The sequence below is a fragment of the Aquarana catesbeiana genome, linkage group LG13 (assembly GCF_042186555.1).
Source record: "Aquarana catesbeiana isolate 2022-GZ linkage group LG13, ASM4218655v1, whole genome shotgun sequence".
In the NCBI taxonomy this organism is placed as follows: Eukaryota; Metazoa; Chordata; class Amphibia; order Anura; family Ranidae; genus Aquarana; species Aquarana catesbeiana.
The window spans coordinates 107152232-107168357 of record NC_133336.1 but is presented as its reverse complement, the minus strand read 5'-3'; the positions used below and the strand labels follow the sequence as shown (position 1 = coordinate 107168357).

Sequence of the window (16126 nt, the reverse complement as noted above, 5' to 3'; positions counted from 1 at the left end):
ACTGGTCGCAATAGTGCAAACCTAGCATAAAACCAAGTTTTTTATTAAAGCTGCCACTACCAATCCCTTTTGGAAAATGCTAGTTCCCTGGTTTTCAGGCTCTCCTAGTGACTTCAACAATCGTACAAGCATGCTGAGCAACATAAGTGTTCCAGGTCAGTGACTTAGTCCTGAAACACCGGATTCAATATGGTGGCAGCTAGGCAACCTGCATTCCAAAGACAGCACAACAATGATAGTCTCTATACTTCCTAAGTACAGGATTCCTCAAGGCAAACCTGTTATGAGGCCTGCCATTGTTGAGCTCTCCCTAAACATTTGCCTGGCTGTTGTGCTGTTTCAGTGAGTGACTCAAGCATGCAGATCTGGAAAGCCAGGCGCTCTTATTTCCATACTTATTCTGGGCCGGTAACAAATTACAGAACCTAGGAGGATCAGCAGGATAGCCAGCTAACTAGCACTTTCAAAAGGATCAGTTATCAACAAAGGCCTCTATGTTTCTCTCAAGACAGAAGCTGTAATCCCACCAAAAAAAGCTGCAGTTTTAAACACTAATTTAAACACAATTAGAAACAAGTAATTTTTCTTTTTTTTTTTAATAAAACAAAGTTTACAAAAATGTTTTCATCATTTGAGTGGATCTTAAGAAATTCAGTGTAAACCATAATAATCTCCCCCATTCCCTGCAACATTCAGGGATTATACAGTCCAACTACACTCATTTTTTGGGAGAAAAAAAAAGACTAGCAGTAAGGCACGGTATCCTCTCCTAATATTTGTACATGGTGTGTTGTACTGCTCATTTATAAGCTGCATTCTTCCTGAACACAAGCTGGGAGTATGCCCATTGCTTTAAGGAGATGAGTAGAATCCACATACCAAGAAATCCCACAGCCCATATCTGCAGCTGTTTGACAATCTACCATTGTCTTTCACTGCTAATTACACACTGTGAAAAAGTTTTTCTTGACTATAAATGGGGACAGAATAGAACAATAAATAGTGCAGATTATATAGTATAAACCCAAAATGCCAGCATGTCTACAGCTATCCTGTCCTTGTAGTAAAGATGTCCTTAAGAAAATGTACAGACTGTGACCACACGTTCCCATTGGAAATCTTATAGCTCTGGAAGATGGGTTTAAAATACTAAACTAGTCTTCTGCCCCCTCATTCTCACTGTATTCACTGTCACTGTCTCTCCCAGGATGGTCCGGCATCTTCTGATGTTCTACATCCTCCTCTGTGGGTTGACCATTATTGCTGTCCACTTGGTCAGTTGCTTCTTCAGTTTCCATTGACTTCAGCTCTGTTTGGGGCACTGGCTCCCTCACCTCAGATCCGGTCTCAGGTATTATGTCCTGTAAATGTGACTGTTTCTCGCCTATGTTGTGTTTGAACTGGACATCAACTCTCTGCACTTCTGGTTCTTTCTTGGAATCATCGGCCAATGCCTTGCCAGTGGCTTCTCTCCCATCCTTATCAGCTTCAGCAGAAAGTCCGCCTGGTCCAGCCCCTACTCGGCTCACAGTATCTGGGGGCAATTCTGTTTCTTTTGCTTGTGTCACCATCTTCCCTCCATCAGTCCCTTGTGACATTTGCTCTTCCACTTCCATTTCCTCATCATAAGATGCTGCAAGGTTGGTTCTGTCTGTGGCAGTGGGTGGTGGCAAAAGACCCTGTTAAAACACAAACATATAAGGGATTATTTACAGAAAATTTTGTTTCTATATCCACACTGAATTAGGCCCCTTTTCTCTGTCAGTTTTTCAGACAGACCTGATCAGAAGCTCCATCTAAGTCTAGGGGTGACCGGATGTAAATAGACTTGTGTCTGCTCACATCAGAGACTGTCCAGGTCTAGAAAAAAAAATGTAAAAGGGTCTGTGCCTTTTTCCATACCTAAATGTGATGAATCGGTGGTAGTCTGATGTAAACTAACACAAGTCAATTTACATATGGTTGCCCATAGATTCAACATAGGTCCAGAAAGCACCAGTTTCTAACTTCAGAAAAGAACTGAATGAACAGAGATTAGAAACTTGACATCTGTCCTGTTCTGCCCAGATTCACCAGGGGATCTGTTCATGAATTCTCTGCTGAACAGACCACCAGGCAGTGTCCATGTGAAGAGGGCCTTACAAAGCATCTGAAAATCCATATACAGATAGGAAACAGGAAGATGGGGAAAGAAAAATGTACCGATTTGGAAAATTTGTGTTTATATTGTTTTGCGTCCATCACAGGAAGTACACAAATCAGCACTGAGCCTAAAGCCTGCTGAGAAGTAAATTTGGATCAACCTCATTACAACCTGGAGTGGATTTAGGCTTCATGTGCCTGATAGGAGAAAAGCAATGTTACATACGTGTCTAAAGCCACATTTTTCAAACACGTTTAGGTGTGTTTAGATGCATTCGGACGTTCATTAATTTCATTGGCCAGATTAATATTCTAGCCATTGAAATGAATTTACACCCAAGCATGCCTAGTACTGTGCCTGGTCTTTAGACACATCAGGCATTTTTTCTGCCCACATGCTCCTCCTTGGTGCTTCCAGATTTCTGCCCCTAAACACCACTGTGTCTAAATGACTGTAAGGCCTCATGCACACTGGATGTTATAAAAACACCAGTAGTGTTAGCTGTAAAAACCCGTAGCTGTAGAATGAGTTTGCACTAGCATTTTTCAGCTTTTTTTCTGCAAATCTATACTCCCACAAAAGCTTATGGTTCAAAAATGCTCATAGTTAGTCATGGTTTTCAGCGATTTTAAGCTTTTATCATAATTAGAGCGTTTTCACAGCTGAAAAACTCCTCTTCAAACCCACTAGTTCTGGGGGGAGTGTGTTTCCAGCAAGAAAACACTCCAGCCAAAAACGCTGACAACAGCCTATGTGTGCATGGACACACAGGATAACATGTTGGGGAGTTTACTGGCTGCAGAAAGAAATGCCTGAAGCCAAAAACAGCAGCTGTAAAAACATCCTGTGTGTATGGGGCCTAAATGTCTGTCTGCATGGACAGATAATCTTACAAGGAGAAGTGTTTAGGGGCAGAAAAAAAACATCTGTAAAAGAGAAGTTTGACAGCTGCAGTGTGAATGAGGCCTTAAAGAATATGCAAAGTTTATTTTTTTCAGGTTTTTAATTGAGTAGGGAAGGGTTAAAACCCAGATCAGTTCATTTTTTTGCAGTCTTTCCCTTCACTTACTATCCTAGAGGTGCAACAGAAAACAAGTGGAAATTTCTCAAGTGAATGGAATTTATATGGCATCCCATTTTTAGTCTGTAGGGTTCAATATTGAGTTGGCCCACCCTTTTAAGCTATAACAGCTTCAACTCTTCTGGGAAGGCTGTCCACAAGGATTAGGAGTGTGTCTATGGGAATGTTTGACCATTCTTCCAGAAGCGCATTTGTGACGTCAGGCACTAATGTTGGACAGGAAGGCCTGGCTCGCAGTCTTAACTCTAATTCATCTCAAAGGTGGAGGGAACTTGACTGGCATGCTCAGAGTCCTGAACTCAACCCGCTTTGGGATGAATTAGAGTGGAGACTGCAAGCCAGGCCTTCTCGCCCAACATCAATGCCTGACCTCACAAATGCGCTTCTGGAAGAATGGTCAAACATTCCCATAGACACCCTCCCCTAAACCTTGTGGACAGCCTTGCCAGAAGAGTTGAAGCTGTTATAGCTTCAAAGGGTGAGCCAACTCAATATTAAACCCTACGGACTAAGACTAGGATGCCATTAAAGTTCATGTGCGTGTAAAGGCAGGTGTCCCAATACTTTGGTAATAGTGTAACAATACAGGTATGTTTGTTTCTGTTAAACTGTTACTATAGTCTCATTTTGTTTTCTTTAAAAATAACAAGCATGTTACACTTACCTGCTCTGTGCAGTGGTTTTGCACAGAACAGCCGGGATCCTCCTCTTCTCGGTTCCCTTGCAGTGCTCCTGGCCCCTCCCTCCTTCCCCCACAGCAAGCAGCTTCCTATGGGGGCACCTGAGCCGAGCCCATGCTCTGTGTGCCCATTCAGACATGGAGCCGCGGTTTGGCCTCACCTCCTCTCTCCTCATTGGTTAACCGACTTTGACAGCAGTGGGAACCAATGGTGCCACTGCTGTGTCTTAGCCAATCGGGAGGGAGAGTCCCAGGAGGCCGAGGCATTCGTGCACATCACTGGATCGAGATGGGGCTCAGGTAAGTATTAGGGGGACTGCTGCATATTGAAGGTTTTTTTATCTTAATGCATAGAGTGCATTAAGATAAAAAACCTTCTGCCTTTACAATCACTAACTTTTTTCTGTTACACAGCTGCCATTTCAATGAATATTTGTTATTAAAAATGCTGTCAATTCATAGGTCTATCAAACATTTTTCTTATAGATGAGTCTCAGTTTGTGGACTTTTCTACAAATACTATAGTTAGTACATCAGTAAGAGAGGTGTATATTTCTCAGTATGGGGAAGTCAGTGTGTGAAAATTAACTGGGTGGGAGACAATGATTTGACCTTAATATATCTCAGTGTTCATCTGGCAGCACAGGCTGATATACCAAGTGCGTATAACACCTGGCATACACAATACAGGAAACTAATAGGAAAAGGGTTAGGCAAGGGTTAAGTAGCATTGGAATATATCCTCTAGTACATTAGCCGATTTGAAACAGTAATGTTGGATTTCCCTGGGAAGACACAAACATTTTCCATTCTCAGCTGCACACAATCACTAGGATTAGTGCACCCACAGCACATTCAGACTGCTGTGTAACGACTTCCAAGACTCTGCGGAAAGATTTAGTGCTGAACTGTTGGGAGACAGCCAAGAACAGGAGGGGAACTCCCACTGCTTTCTATCTGTCTTCCTTTACACACATATAAACCTTACTGCATCAAACAGCGTACTGGTGCAGTCATATAAAGCCTGGAACTTCAATAAAATGAGGTGGCAGCATCATGTTAAATGCCATAGAGACAAGATTCTCACCTCCTGACCTCAGTCATCTTTTCTCCAATCCTGCTACAAAACAGGAACAGAGTGACACCAGTGACTTCCTGCAGTCAAAGCAACTCTGCCTAGCACTGCTGCTCACACTGCATAAACATGGCTGGGCCTGAAGGATGAAGACTATGTCAGAAGTGTAGAAATAAGGGGAACCCCTCTAAGAAGTGACCGAATACTTCATTTTCTGGCATATTGGCATTCAAATTTATCTTTCAATTTCCCACAATAATCATATGCACAAAAGCTAAATACAAATTAAAAGACTTTAGAAGCGTTCCTCAAACGGCACGTTTCAGGCAGATTAATTGCTCTCACGGTTTTCAGTTAGGTGTTGATAGTTTCCTGCAGGACCTGCATGGTTGCCAGGTGCATGAGGCCTCGTTTACATGGCTGATTACTTGCGTGCCGTGTTTTCCACAGGTGGTGCGCAGGTTGGGACAAAGCGGCGTGTCCCAATAGACATTTATAGGACTGTTAGCATGGGGATGCATGCAACGCCTGTGCATCTCAGTGTCGGAAAAACATGGCCCTGCATCTGCATGGGGCATGTAAGTAATTGGCTATGTGAATGAGGCCTTTGTTTATTGTTAGGCCATATTCACATTTGTGTAGTTTTGGTGCAGTTAAATATTTAGTATACATATGTGTTCTAATAAATGACCAATCATGAGTCCAAAGAGCTTTTTAAAAAAGCGCATCTAGCATAGATATTAATTTAGCAGTGTGTTATGCCTATTAACACAGGAGATCCCCACTCTCCCTGGAAAATGCACTAAGGTACAAGTTCACCTTTTAAAAAAATAAATGCACATTTTTTGGCAAAAAAAAAAATAGCATTTCCTATTTTTTCTTTCTTAGGAGCCTGTACAGCATTGCACCCCTGATCACCAGATTGCAGGTGCAATGTCAGGCTCCTGCTGGCTGCCCGTACCTCCGATACGGACAGGCAATTACTTCTGTTTTCATGTAACATGCTCCTGAAGATGAACTTATGAAAAAAAAATGTGCAGCACTAGGGTCCTCAGTCTTAATCCCACTAGGGCATTGCCTGCATTGAGTTTTCTCCCTGCACTTGCATAGGGTCTCCTCTAGGTACTCCAGTTTCTTGCCATGTTCCAAAACCATGTTGGCAGGTTAATTGGCTCCTGTCTAAATTGGCCCCCAGTGTGTGTGTGTTTATGTAAGATATAGAATTTAAAACGTAAGCTCCTTGAGCAGGTCACGTGTAGCAAGTCACATTCTCCTACACACCCTAAACTACCCAATAATTTCTTTACTCCCAAAGACTAAATAAAGCAATAGGGAAGTGTAAAAAAGATACATATGCTGCTGGGCTGAGGGTATCAAAGTAAGTTTGTTGCTTGCCCTGCACAGACAAAAGACAGATTTGCTTTGTGTGTGTGTATGTTTGTAGAACGGGGAGTTTTCCCCCACTTTTTCCAAGGAAGAGTTCCTGGCATAGGATCCCACTCCTACAGGTACATTATATACCATAAATATGGGTATTCTGAATACTGCACCGCCCTTTATTCAAAAATACCTCCACTGCGCCACTAAATGAAGTGTAACTAGATAAAAATGTGATAAAATGAATATATATAAATGTATAAATGTATATATATTTGTATAATTATACATATATAATTGGTACAGAAGTATGTTCTATATTAACCAGTCTAGAACAACATGGAATAATAAAGAAAATATATCCAGCTACTATTGCTCTGTTTGTGCTTCTCTATGACCAGTCTGTGGTTGCACTGGATGTCTAGTGCACATTTCAGAAGGACCACTATAAAGGAGCAAAGTTTTTTTTACATATAATATTGCCCAACGAGGAAATTTGTATACACATCCCCCCAAAGAGAATTTGATTCTAGCTAGAACAACCCTGCTTTAATCAGCTGCCAAGGGGCTGGCATCTTCCCATATTGCTGTGAATCTGTGCAAAGCTCCTCTGTGTTGCTAGAGTGGGGGTTTCCATTTCTTAATGTTTGGTATCCATTTACATGCAATAAGCTATTGGGCCTGAAAAGCCTCTATATGAGACCTGGGCAATTTGAGGCCCTTTGACTGTCTCCCTGTCCGACATGCGATGCCTCCACTGTCAGCATGCCTCTCTAAGACTCGGTGAGGAAGCTAATAGATATTCGTATAAAGAGCTGCAAGAACTGGAAGGAGAGAGCCTAATGAGCTGTTTGGTACAGCGGGGAGGCTCAGTTCTGGCAGGAGAGTGTTGCTTAGGAGACATACCACTCTCTCCCATCACACTGCAACCCAGCCAAGTTAAAATTGTGTAAACACGACACGTTGCAAACCCCAGGAGCCGTGCACCTGTTCTTCACTCCAGGTCAGGATCTGCAGAAATCCCTGCTGTACCGATCTCGGGCTCCCTCCTTCCAGTCACAATGCATGCAGCTCTGCCAGTTATCTCTCCCTGAGCCTGTCAGTCATACACTGGCATCCAGAATGGCAAATCAATTAACTTTGTGCCTGTCTGCTCCCTACAGCAAACATTGTGACCAGCAGAGGACATTTCCTCACTACTGCTTCTAATAATAATCGTCAGTGTGCACACTATGTACTTAATATTTCTAGAGCCAAGTTTTTATGGACCATCTAAGACCCCTGTTGTTCACCTGGGTCTTAATCAAAATATTTGCAGCATCACCCCCAGAACCCCCTCTTACCTGAGGCCCCATCTCGGTCCAGCGATGTGCACGTGTCTCAGCCAGCCATCCTCCTTGGCTGAAACACAGCAGCTGAAACCATTGGCTCTTGTCGTTATCAATCAGAGCAAGTGAGGAGGGAGCAAGTGAGACCGGGAGGGGGCTGAGCCATGCTCTTGGTGTCTTATGGACACACAAAGACGGCTTGGGGATGAGCACAAATAAGTGCGTCTGTAGCAAGCAGCTTGCTATGGGAACACTTGGTAAGGGGGAGGGGCAAGGAGAGCTGGCGGGGGGGCCCCAGAAGAGGAGAATCAGGGCTGCTTTGTACAAAACCATTGCACATAACAGGTAAGTATGACATGTTTATTTAACTGTTTATGTGCAGTGGCCAGGTAAGCGCTTCCTCCTGAGTGGACGTTCCTAAACGTCCCTCAGAAGGAGCGGCATCCCGATGTGCGTGTCTCCCCCGGTCATGCCGCATCTCGGAATGGCAGAATGGCACTGTGACTTGTTTAATCACAGCCATCGTGATGTAAACAGCAGGGGGCGGGGTGACGTAAGACATGAGATCGCGCGGCCTACTGGTCTACCCAACCTATTCACCACATGCCAGTCTACTATGCTGTGATGCCCAGAACCCGTTACAAAATGATAATGAGGTTTTTACATTTCAACAACAATGCTCTAAGTTTCCCTCCAAATCATCTGATTATGATAAATTATTCAAAATTCGGCCCCTAATCAATTTTTTTTGCTCCAGCTTCAAGCAGATGTTTATATAAATATTTCTGTAGATGAATCCCTAGTACACTTAACCGGAAGACTTGGCATAAAGCAATACCTCCCCAGTAAAAGAGCCAGACGTGGGGTAAAATTTTACAAGGCATGTGACAGGGCCACGGGTTACACATATGATTTTAAAATTTTTGACGGAAAAGACAGACAGCTAAACCCCCTGGATGCCCTACCTACATGGGAACAAGTGGCAAAATTGTCTGGCAGCTGATATAACCATTGCTTGGGAAAGGTTACCACCTATTCATAGACAATTTCTACACGAGTCTCCCACTTTTCCGCCAATTGTACCGAAAAAAGACTGTGGCCTGTGGGACAGCACGGACCAACTGCAAGGGCTTCCCACAGAGATTGGTCACCAAGAAATTGAAACAGGGGGGAAATGGCCAATATGCGTAATGAAGAGGTACCAGCCCTGAAGTGGAGAGATAACATAAGATATGTCTATATCCTTTCCACAATGCATGATGACACCTTGGTGAAACTGCAGAGAAGAGGGGGTCCCCATCCAGAAGCCAAAATGTGTGCATGACTATAAACTTTACATGGGGGGGTGAATATGAAGGACCAGCTGATGCAGCCCTACTTGGCCACCAGGAGATCACTGTTTTGGTACAAGAAAGCCGCCATTTATTTGATGCAACTAGCCCTGTTCAATTCATGTTATTTTTTCTAAGTGCAGCCAAAGTTCCCTAACCCATCTAAAATTTCAGGAAGACATTATCACAGCCCTTCCCTATCCCCATGGCCAAGCCCCTCAACTAATCTGCTCCGATACATTAGCCAGACTCCATGAAAGGCACTGTCCCGAAATCCTCCCTCTTACCCAAACAGGTCGCAAACCCCCCAAAAAAGTCATATGTGTTCAAGTAGAGCAACTGGCCGTGACACCCGATACTACTGTCCCCAATGTCCCTCCCAGCCAGGCCTCTCTATTGGAGTGTGTGAGACAGGTATGAAGTGTTTGAATCGGGTGTGGTGGCCACCTGTTTCCCATTAAGACGTTAGGTCTTATTTTTAACTATGTGTTGGAGATGGGTGTAGTTTTCTATTATTGCTTATTTATATGAATTTGGATAATCAATAAAGATATTTACCTTACACCGGACTGTCCTCTCTGATGAACCTTTGGGTTCTTCCCATCTTTTTTTTGCATGAATGTTTCAATATTCAGAGGACTACCACCCCTTTATATGAATTTGGATAAGCAATAAAGATATTTAACTTACACCGGACTGTCCTCTCTGATGAACCTTTGGGTTCTTCCCATCTTTTTTTTTGCATTAATGTTTCAATATTCAGAGGACTACCACCCCTAGAGGTTTAACCCATTGTGTTTCATACCTCAGGCTGACGTTGTAAACAGATTCTTGAATCGGGTGGGCTATTTTTTTAGGCCAATTCACTACCCTATCGGATCTGTGTTAAATTGGATGAGCCTTAGGTCCCCCCCCTTCTTTCTCTGTATTGGAGAGTGCTATCGGAACTATCACACTTCACTACACTATTAGTGAAGATGATATTTTTCCAGTTTCCACCATCTGCTATTTCCGTGAATGACCGGACTGTTTATCGACTATGCCTGTGCCAACCATGTTTCTGCCTTCCGTGTGAATTGACCTTGGCCCGTTCAATGACATGCTTTTTGCCTGCCTCCTGAACTGATCATTTGCCCTGCCATTGTACAGTACAGGGGTCTCACACATGTGAGGGGATCCAGAAAAGATTTTCCGAGTGGAGAAAACTTTTTTTCCAGGTTTTTGTTTTCTCGGATCAGGTTCTGGAGACTCAGAGCCTTCGTAGAGATTTGGGTGGGAAGAAGCCTCTACCCCTGTCCTCAGGTCTTACCTGACCAAGGCCTAAATGTTAAAGTGCTGCCTGATGCCATCTGAACTGGCCATGCCTCTGCCTGGCTCCTGAACTGGCCATGCCTCTGCCTGCCACCTGAACTGCCTGCTAAACCATGGACCATGTTCATACTTTGCCATATCTGTCTGCTGCCTGGACTACTCCTTTGGCTGTCTGGACCAATGCTTTGACTGCTCTGGGACGGTATTCCTGCCTGCTAAAACCACAGGTAATTTTTTTTTTTTTTTTTTTTTACCCTTTGCTCAGCAGAATGTATTTTGGGGTGTAATTCTTGGTGTGTACATGCTATGTGTTATAAGCCTGAAGGTGCTACTTGCATGTTGGGCCTATGTATGTGGCCAGGCTGTGAAAAAGTCTCAAACATTGGGTATCGCCATACTCAGGACGAGTAGCAGAATGTATTTTGGGGTGTCATTTTTGCTATGTACATGCTATGCTTTAGAAAGATCTTCTAAATTGACAACTTTGTTAAAAAAAAAAAAAAAAAAGATTTTTCATTTTCTTTCCAAAAACTTGTGGAAAGAAATGACATGTTCAAAAGACTCATTATGCCTCATAGAATATATGGGGTCATTTCGTGGGCAATTCCATTGTCCTGGTGCTCCAGGGCCTTCAAAAATGTGATAGGTACTCAGGAAAAGTCTCACACATGGGGTATCGCCATACTCAGGACGAGTAGCAGAAAGTATTTTGGGGTGTAATTTCAAGTATGCCTGCACCGTGTGTGATAAATAACTTGTAAATATGACAATTTTGTGAAGAAAAAAAAATATATATATATATTTCTTAATTTTCAAAAGCATTGTGGGAAAAAATTGAAACTTTAAAAAATTCACTATGCCTCTTACCAAATACCTCAGATTGTCTTCTTTCCAAAAAGGGGTAATTTGGGAGGGTATTTGTGCTGTCCTGACATTTTAGGGCCTCAAGAAAAGATAGGCCATCAGTGCATCAGGATTGATCAATTTTCAATAATGCATAGCATAGCTTGTAGACATAACTTTCAAACAAACCAATTCTCATACACTTACCAGGATATTTTTCTACCAAAGACATGTAGCAGAATAGACTTTGGCCTAAATTTGCCGAAATTTGATTTTATTAGATTTCTTTTAAAACAGAAAGTAAAAAAAAAAAACTTTTTTTTCCAAAATATTCACTCTTTTTTCACTTATATTGCAATAAATAAAAAATTAAGTGGTGAATAAATACCACCAGAAGAAAGCTCTATTTGTGTGAGCAAAATGATAAAAAAAATCATTTGGGTACAGTGTAGCAGGACTGAGTAATCATCATTCTAGATGCGAAAGCACTGAAAGCTGAAAATTGGTCTGGGAAGGAAGGGGGGAGGGGGGGGCAAGTACCCAGTATTGAGGTGGTACCTCCAAAAAAGGAGTTTAACAGCTTGCCGACCAGCCACTGCAGTTACACTGCAGTAGGTCGGCTTGGCTGCGCGAATCGCCGTAACAGTACGTCGGCTCGTACATGGCATCTGTGGACGAGCGCCAGTGGGGGAGCCAATCAGCGGGTCTGGCTGACTCGATGTCCACCGACCGCCTGCAGTGACAGAACGGGGATCTGCCATAGACAAGGCAGATCTCTATTCTGTCAGGGGATGACACAGAGATCCTGTCTTTCTGCCATGCAGGAAGCTGGATCTGTGTGTTATCCCAGGCAGCCCATCCCCCCACACAGTTAGAATCACACTGGGGGAACACAGGTAATCCCCTTGATCACTCCTGTTAACTCCTTCCCTGCCAGTGTCATTAGTAGAATGTCCATGCATATTTTAAGCACTGATCACTGTAATAATGTCAATGGTTCCAAAAAGAGTGTCAAAAATGTGAGTTAGGTGTCCGATCTGTCCGCCGCAGTCCCGCTAAATAAAATAAATAAATATCGCTGTTCACCACTATTACTAGTAAAATAAAATAAAATAAAAAAAAATGCCATAAATCTATCCACCATTTTGTAGACGTTATAACTGTTGCGCAAACCAAACGCTTTTTTTTTTTTTAATCAAAAATATGTAGCGGAATATAAATTGGCCTAAATTGATGAAGAAATTATAATTTTTTAAATTTTTTATTTGGTGTGTCTTAAAAAAAATCCATTTTTTTTTTATTTTCTGCTATAACAGCTTACCTGTAAAATCCTTTTCGTGGAGTACATCATGGGACACAGAGCCTTAGGTAATTACTTAATGGGTTAAAGGCCACCTTCAGGTGATGGACACTGGTTATACCCAATCCAAGAAGTTCACTCCCTATATAACCCCTTCTCCTTCCAGGAGCACCTCAGGTTTTTGTAGCAAAGCAATATACTTTAATCCCAAAAAAGAGTGGAGGGACCTCTGTGTCCCATGATGTACTCCAAGAAAAGGATTTTACAGGTAAGCTGTTATAAAAATCCTATTTTCTTTATCGTACATCATGGGATACAGAGCCTTAAGTAATTACATAATGGGATGTCCCATAGCAATGCTACTTGAGGGGAGAGAGACACAACCCGGAGGGTAACCCCAGACTTGAGGACCTATACTTCTGCCCGCAGCACACTGCGCCCGAAGGCGATATCCTCATACCGCCTTACATCCAGCTGATAAAATTTTGTGACTGTATGCACTGAAGACCAAGTTGCGGCCTTACAGATCTGAGCCATGGAGGCCTGATGACGCAATGCCCAAGAAGCACTAACCACCCTGGTAGAGTGTGCCTTAACTTGAAAAGGGGGAATCTTACACCTTAAATCATAAGTTTGAATTATCACTTGCTGAATCCATTTAGCGACAGTGGATTTCAACACTGACTGTCCTTTCTTTGGACCCTCTGGCAGAATAAATAAGACAGTCTTACGAATCTGAGCAGTTGCCTTTAAATAGCTTTTCACTGCTCTCACCACATCAAGACAATGTGGTGACTTTTCTTCCCTGGAACATGGTTTTGGAAAAAACGATGACAGGACAATATGCCAGGTGTAACACCACTCTGTCCTCATGAAAAATCAAATATGGCTCTTTACAAGAAAGAGCAGCCAATTCTGAAACCCTCCTTGCTGAGGATATAGCAACCAAAAATACCAACCTTCTTGTCAGAAGGACTAAGGGAATATGTTGTATTGGTTCAAATGGCTGTTTTTTTGTAACACAGACAAAACTAAATTCAAGTCCCAAGGGTTCAAGGGAGGTTTGACGGGCAGATAAACCCGCTTTACCCCTTGCATAAAACCCCGGACTAAAGAATTTGTAGCAAGTGGTCTTTGAAACAAGACCGATAAAGCTGAGACTTGGCCCATAATAGTACTCAAGGCCAATTTAATTTCTATCCCTAATTGTAGAAAGGCAAGAATTCTGCCTATGATATATCTCCGAGGGTGCCAACCCTTGGACTCACACCAGGAAACATAAGCCCTCCCGACCCTATAATATATAGTTCTGGTAGCTGGCTTCCTTGCATTAATCAGGGTAGAGATAACTGACCCGGAAAGCCCACGTTTCTTCAGAATGTGGGTTTCAATAGCCAAGCCGTTAAATTTAGAGGCCGTGAGGTAGGATGGAATATCGGTCCCTGTGAGAGCAGATCTGGCCGTAGTGGGAGGGACCATGGGCCCTCCACTGCCATCTTTACGATTTCTGCATACCATGACCTTATGGGCCATGCTGGTGCCACCAGAATTACCGTCTTTCTTTCCAGCTTGATCCTGCAAAGAAGTCGAGGCAGCAACTGAAAAGAAAGTTAGGGGAATGCATAGATCAGTGAGAACTGATCCCATGGGGTCACCAACGCATCTGTTCCGCATGCGAGTGGATTCCTTGTTCTGGCCACAAAGTTGAATAACTTCATGTTGAACCTGGATGCTAGAAGATCTACGTCCGGGGTCCCCCATCTTTTGCAAACAGCCCGAAATATGTCAGGGTGAAGAGACCATCCCCCTGGGAATAACTGCTGGTGACTTAAGTAGTCCGCCTGCCAATTCTCTACTCCCGGAATGAAGACTGCCGATAGGCAAGGAACATTCCTTTCTGCCCAAGTTTAGAATATGGTTCACCTCTCTCTGTGCTGAGAGACTTTTGGTGCCCCCTTGGTGATTGATATAGGCCACAGCTGTGGCATTGTCAGATTGAATCCTGACAGGACAATCCCGTAACCTGAAAACCCAGGGCTTTAGAGCCAGACGTACTGCCCGAATCTCTAGGATATTAATGGGCAAGGTTCTTTTGGTTCTTGACCACTGTCCCTGGACAGTTGTCTTTTCTAGTACTGCTCCCCAGCCTGAAAGGCTGGCATCCGTCGTTACCACTTTCCAGATGACTGGTCTGAAGGATTTTCCTTTCAACAGATTCTGGGTTTAGTAACAACCAAGTGAGGCTTTGGGACACTCTTGGGGACAGCTGCATTGGCAAGTCTAAGCTTGAATTGTTTTGTTCCAAGCAGACAGGATACTGTTATGCAACAGTCTTGAATGAAACTGGGCATAGGGAACTGCTTTGAATGAAGCCACTATGATTTCTAGCAACCTCATGCAAACGCGAATGGAGGGATCACCATTTGACCTGATCATCCGCACCAGCTCTCTTATGGGGTTGATCTTTGCCTGAGGCAAGAACACCTTTTCCTGAGCTGTGTCTATGATCAGACCCAAGTACTCCAGTCTTTTTAGCAGTATTAAGGAAGATTTCTCTAGGTTGAGAATCCAAACCAAACTTTTCAGATAATTAGTTGTAGCGCGTACGCTTTGCTCCAAACGAGCCACCGACTGATCTATTAGCAATAGATAGTCTAGGTACGCTACGACTGTTATGCCTTGTGCCCTTAACCTGGCTAGAGGTGGGGCCAGCACTTTGGTGAAAACCCGGGGTGCTGTGGCTAGCCCGAAGGGCAGGGCTACAAACTGGAAATGCTGCTGTTCTAACTTGAAACACAGAAACTCTTGATGAGCGGCAAATATAGGGACATGCACATATGCATCCCTGATGTCGATTGATGCCAGAAGTTCTCCTCCTAGAGGGATAGAAACTACTGAACCGATCGTCTCCATGCTAAAGGAAAGGATCTTCAATAACTGATTTTTATTTTTAGATCTAGAATGGGTCTGATATCTCCATTTGGTACCATAAAAATGTTTGAATAAAACCCCAAAACTTGCTCTTTTGTGGGGATCTGTATGATCACCCCTTGAGATATTAATCGGTCTAGTGCCTGAAACAGAGATTGTCTTTTCTCTGGATCTTTGGGAAGGCTTGACCTCAGGAAGCGAGACGGTGGAAAGTATGGAAATTCCAGCTTGTACTCCAGCGTTACCGCGGAGATGACCCATCTGTCCTAAATTTCCTCTTTCCAGACTTCTGAAAACTGCAGAAGTCTTCCCCCCACCTTGGTGAGGGGGGGTTGCCTCTTCATGATGAGGCTTTAGGATTCTGTTTTGCAGGTTTCCGACCCCAGGACTTCTTTTGAGCCTGGGTCTGACTCTGAGATTTTCCTCTAGAGTCTGACGGCGGAGGCCATCGCCACTGCCTAGAGACGGAAGCCTTTGGCGTAGGGGTAGGAGCCCGTTTAAATGAAGGGCGTTTATACTTTCTTTTGACTGGCAAAAGAGTACTTTTCTCACTAGAAATTGTTTGGATATATTTGTCAAAGTCTTCTCCAAATAGTCGCTCCCCATGAAAAGGGAACCCAGTTAGGAGGTTTTTACATGGTGCTTCAGCTGACCAATTTTTAAACCACAGGATTCTACGCATATGCACAAGCATAAGGCGGGACGCCTGGTGAAAAGAATATTTAAA

The 16126-nt window shown here is 43.3% G+C and overlaps 1 protein-coding gene across 1 annotated transcript in view; it reads right to left on the bottom strand.

The window, feature by feature from the left end:
* Positions 1-16126, bottom strand: part of AQR (aquarius intron-binding spliceosomal factor) — a 214182-nt gene that overhangs the window by 607 nt on the left and 197449 nt on the right. The window contains exon 35 of the mRNA XM_073609694.1: positions 1-1679. This exon is cut by the window's left edge and continues 607 nt beyond it. Within this exon, the coding sequence (XP_073465795.1) occupies positions 1155-1679 (525 nt within the window). The 3' untranslated portion in view covers positions 1-1154. The remainder of the gene's footprint in view (positions 1680-16126) is intronic.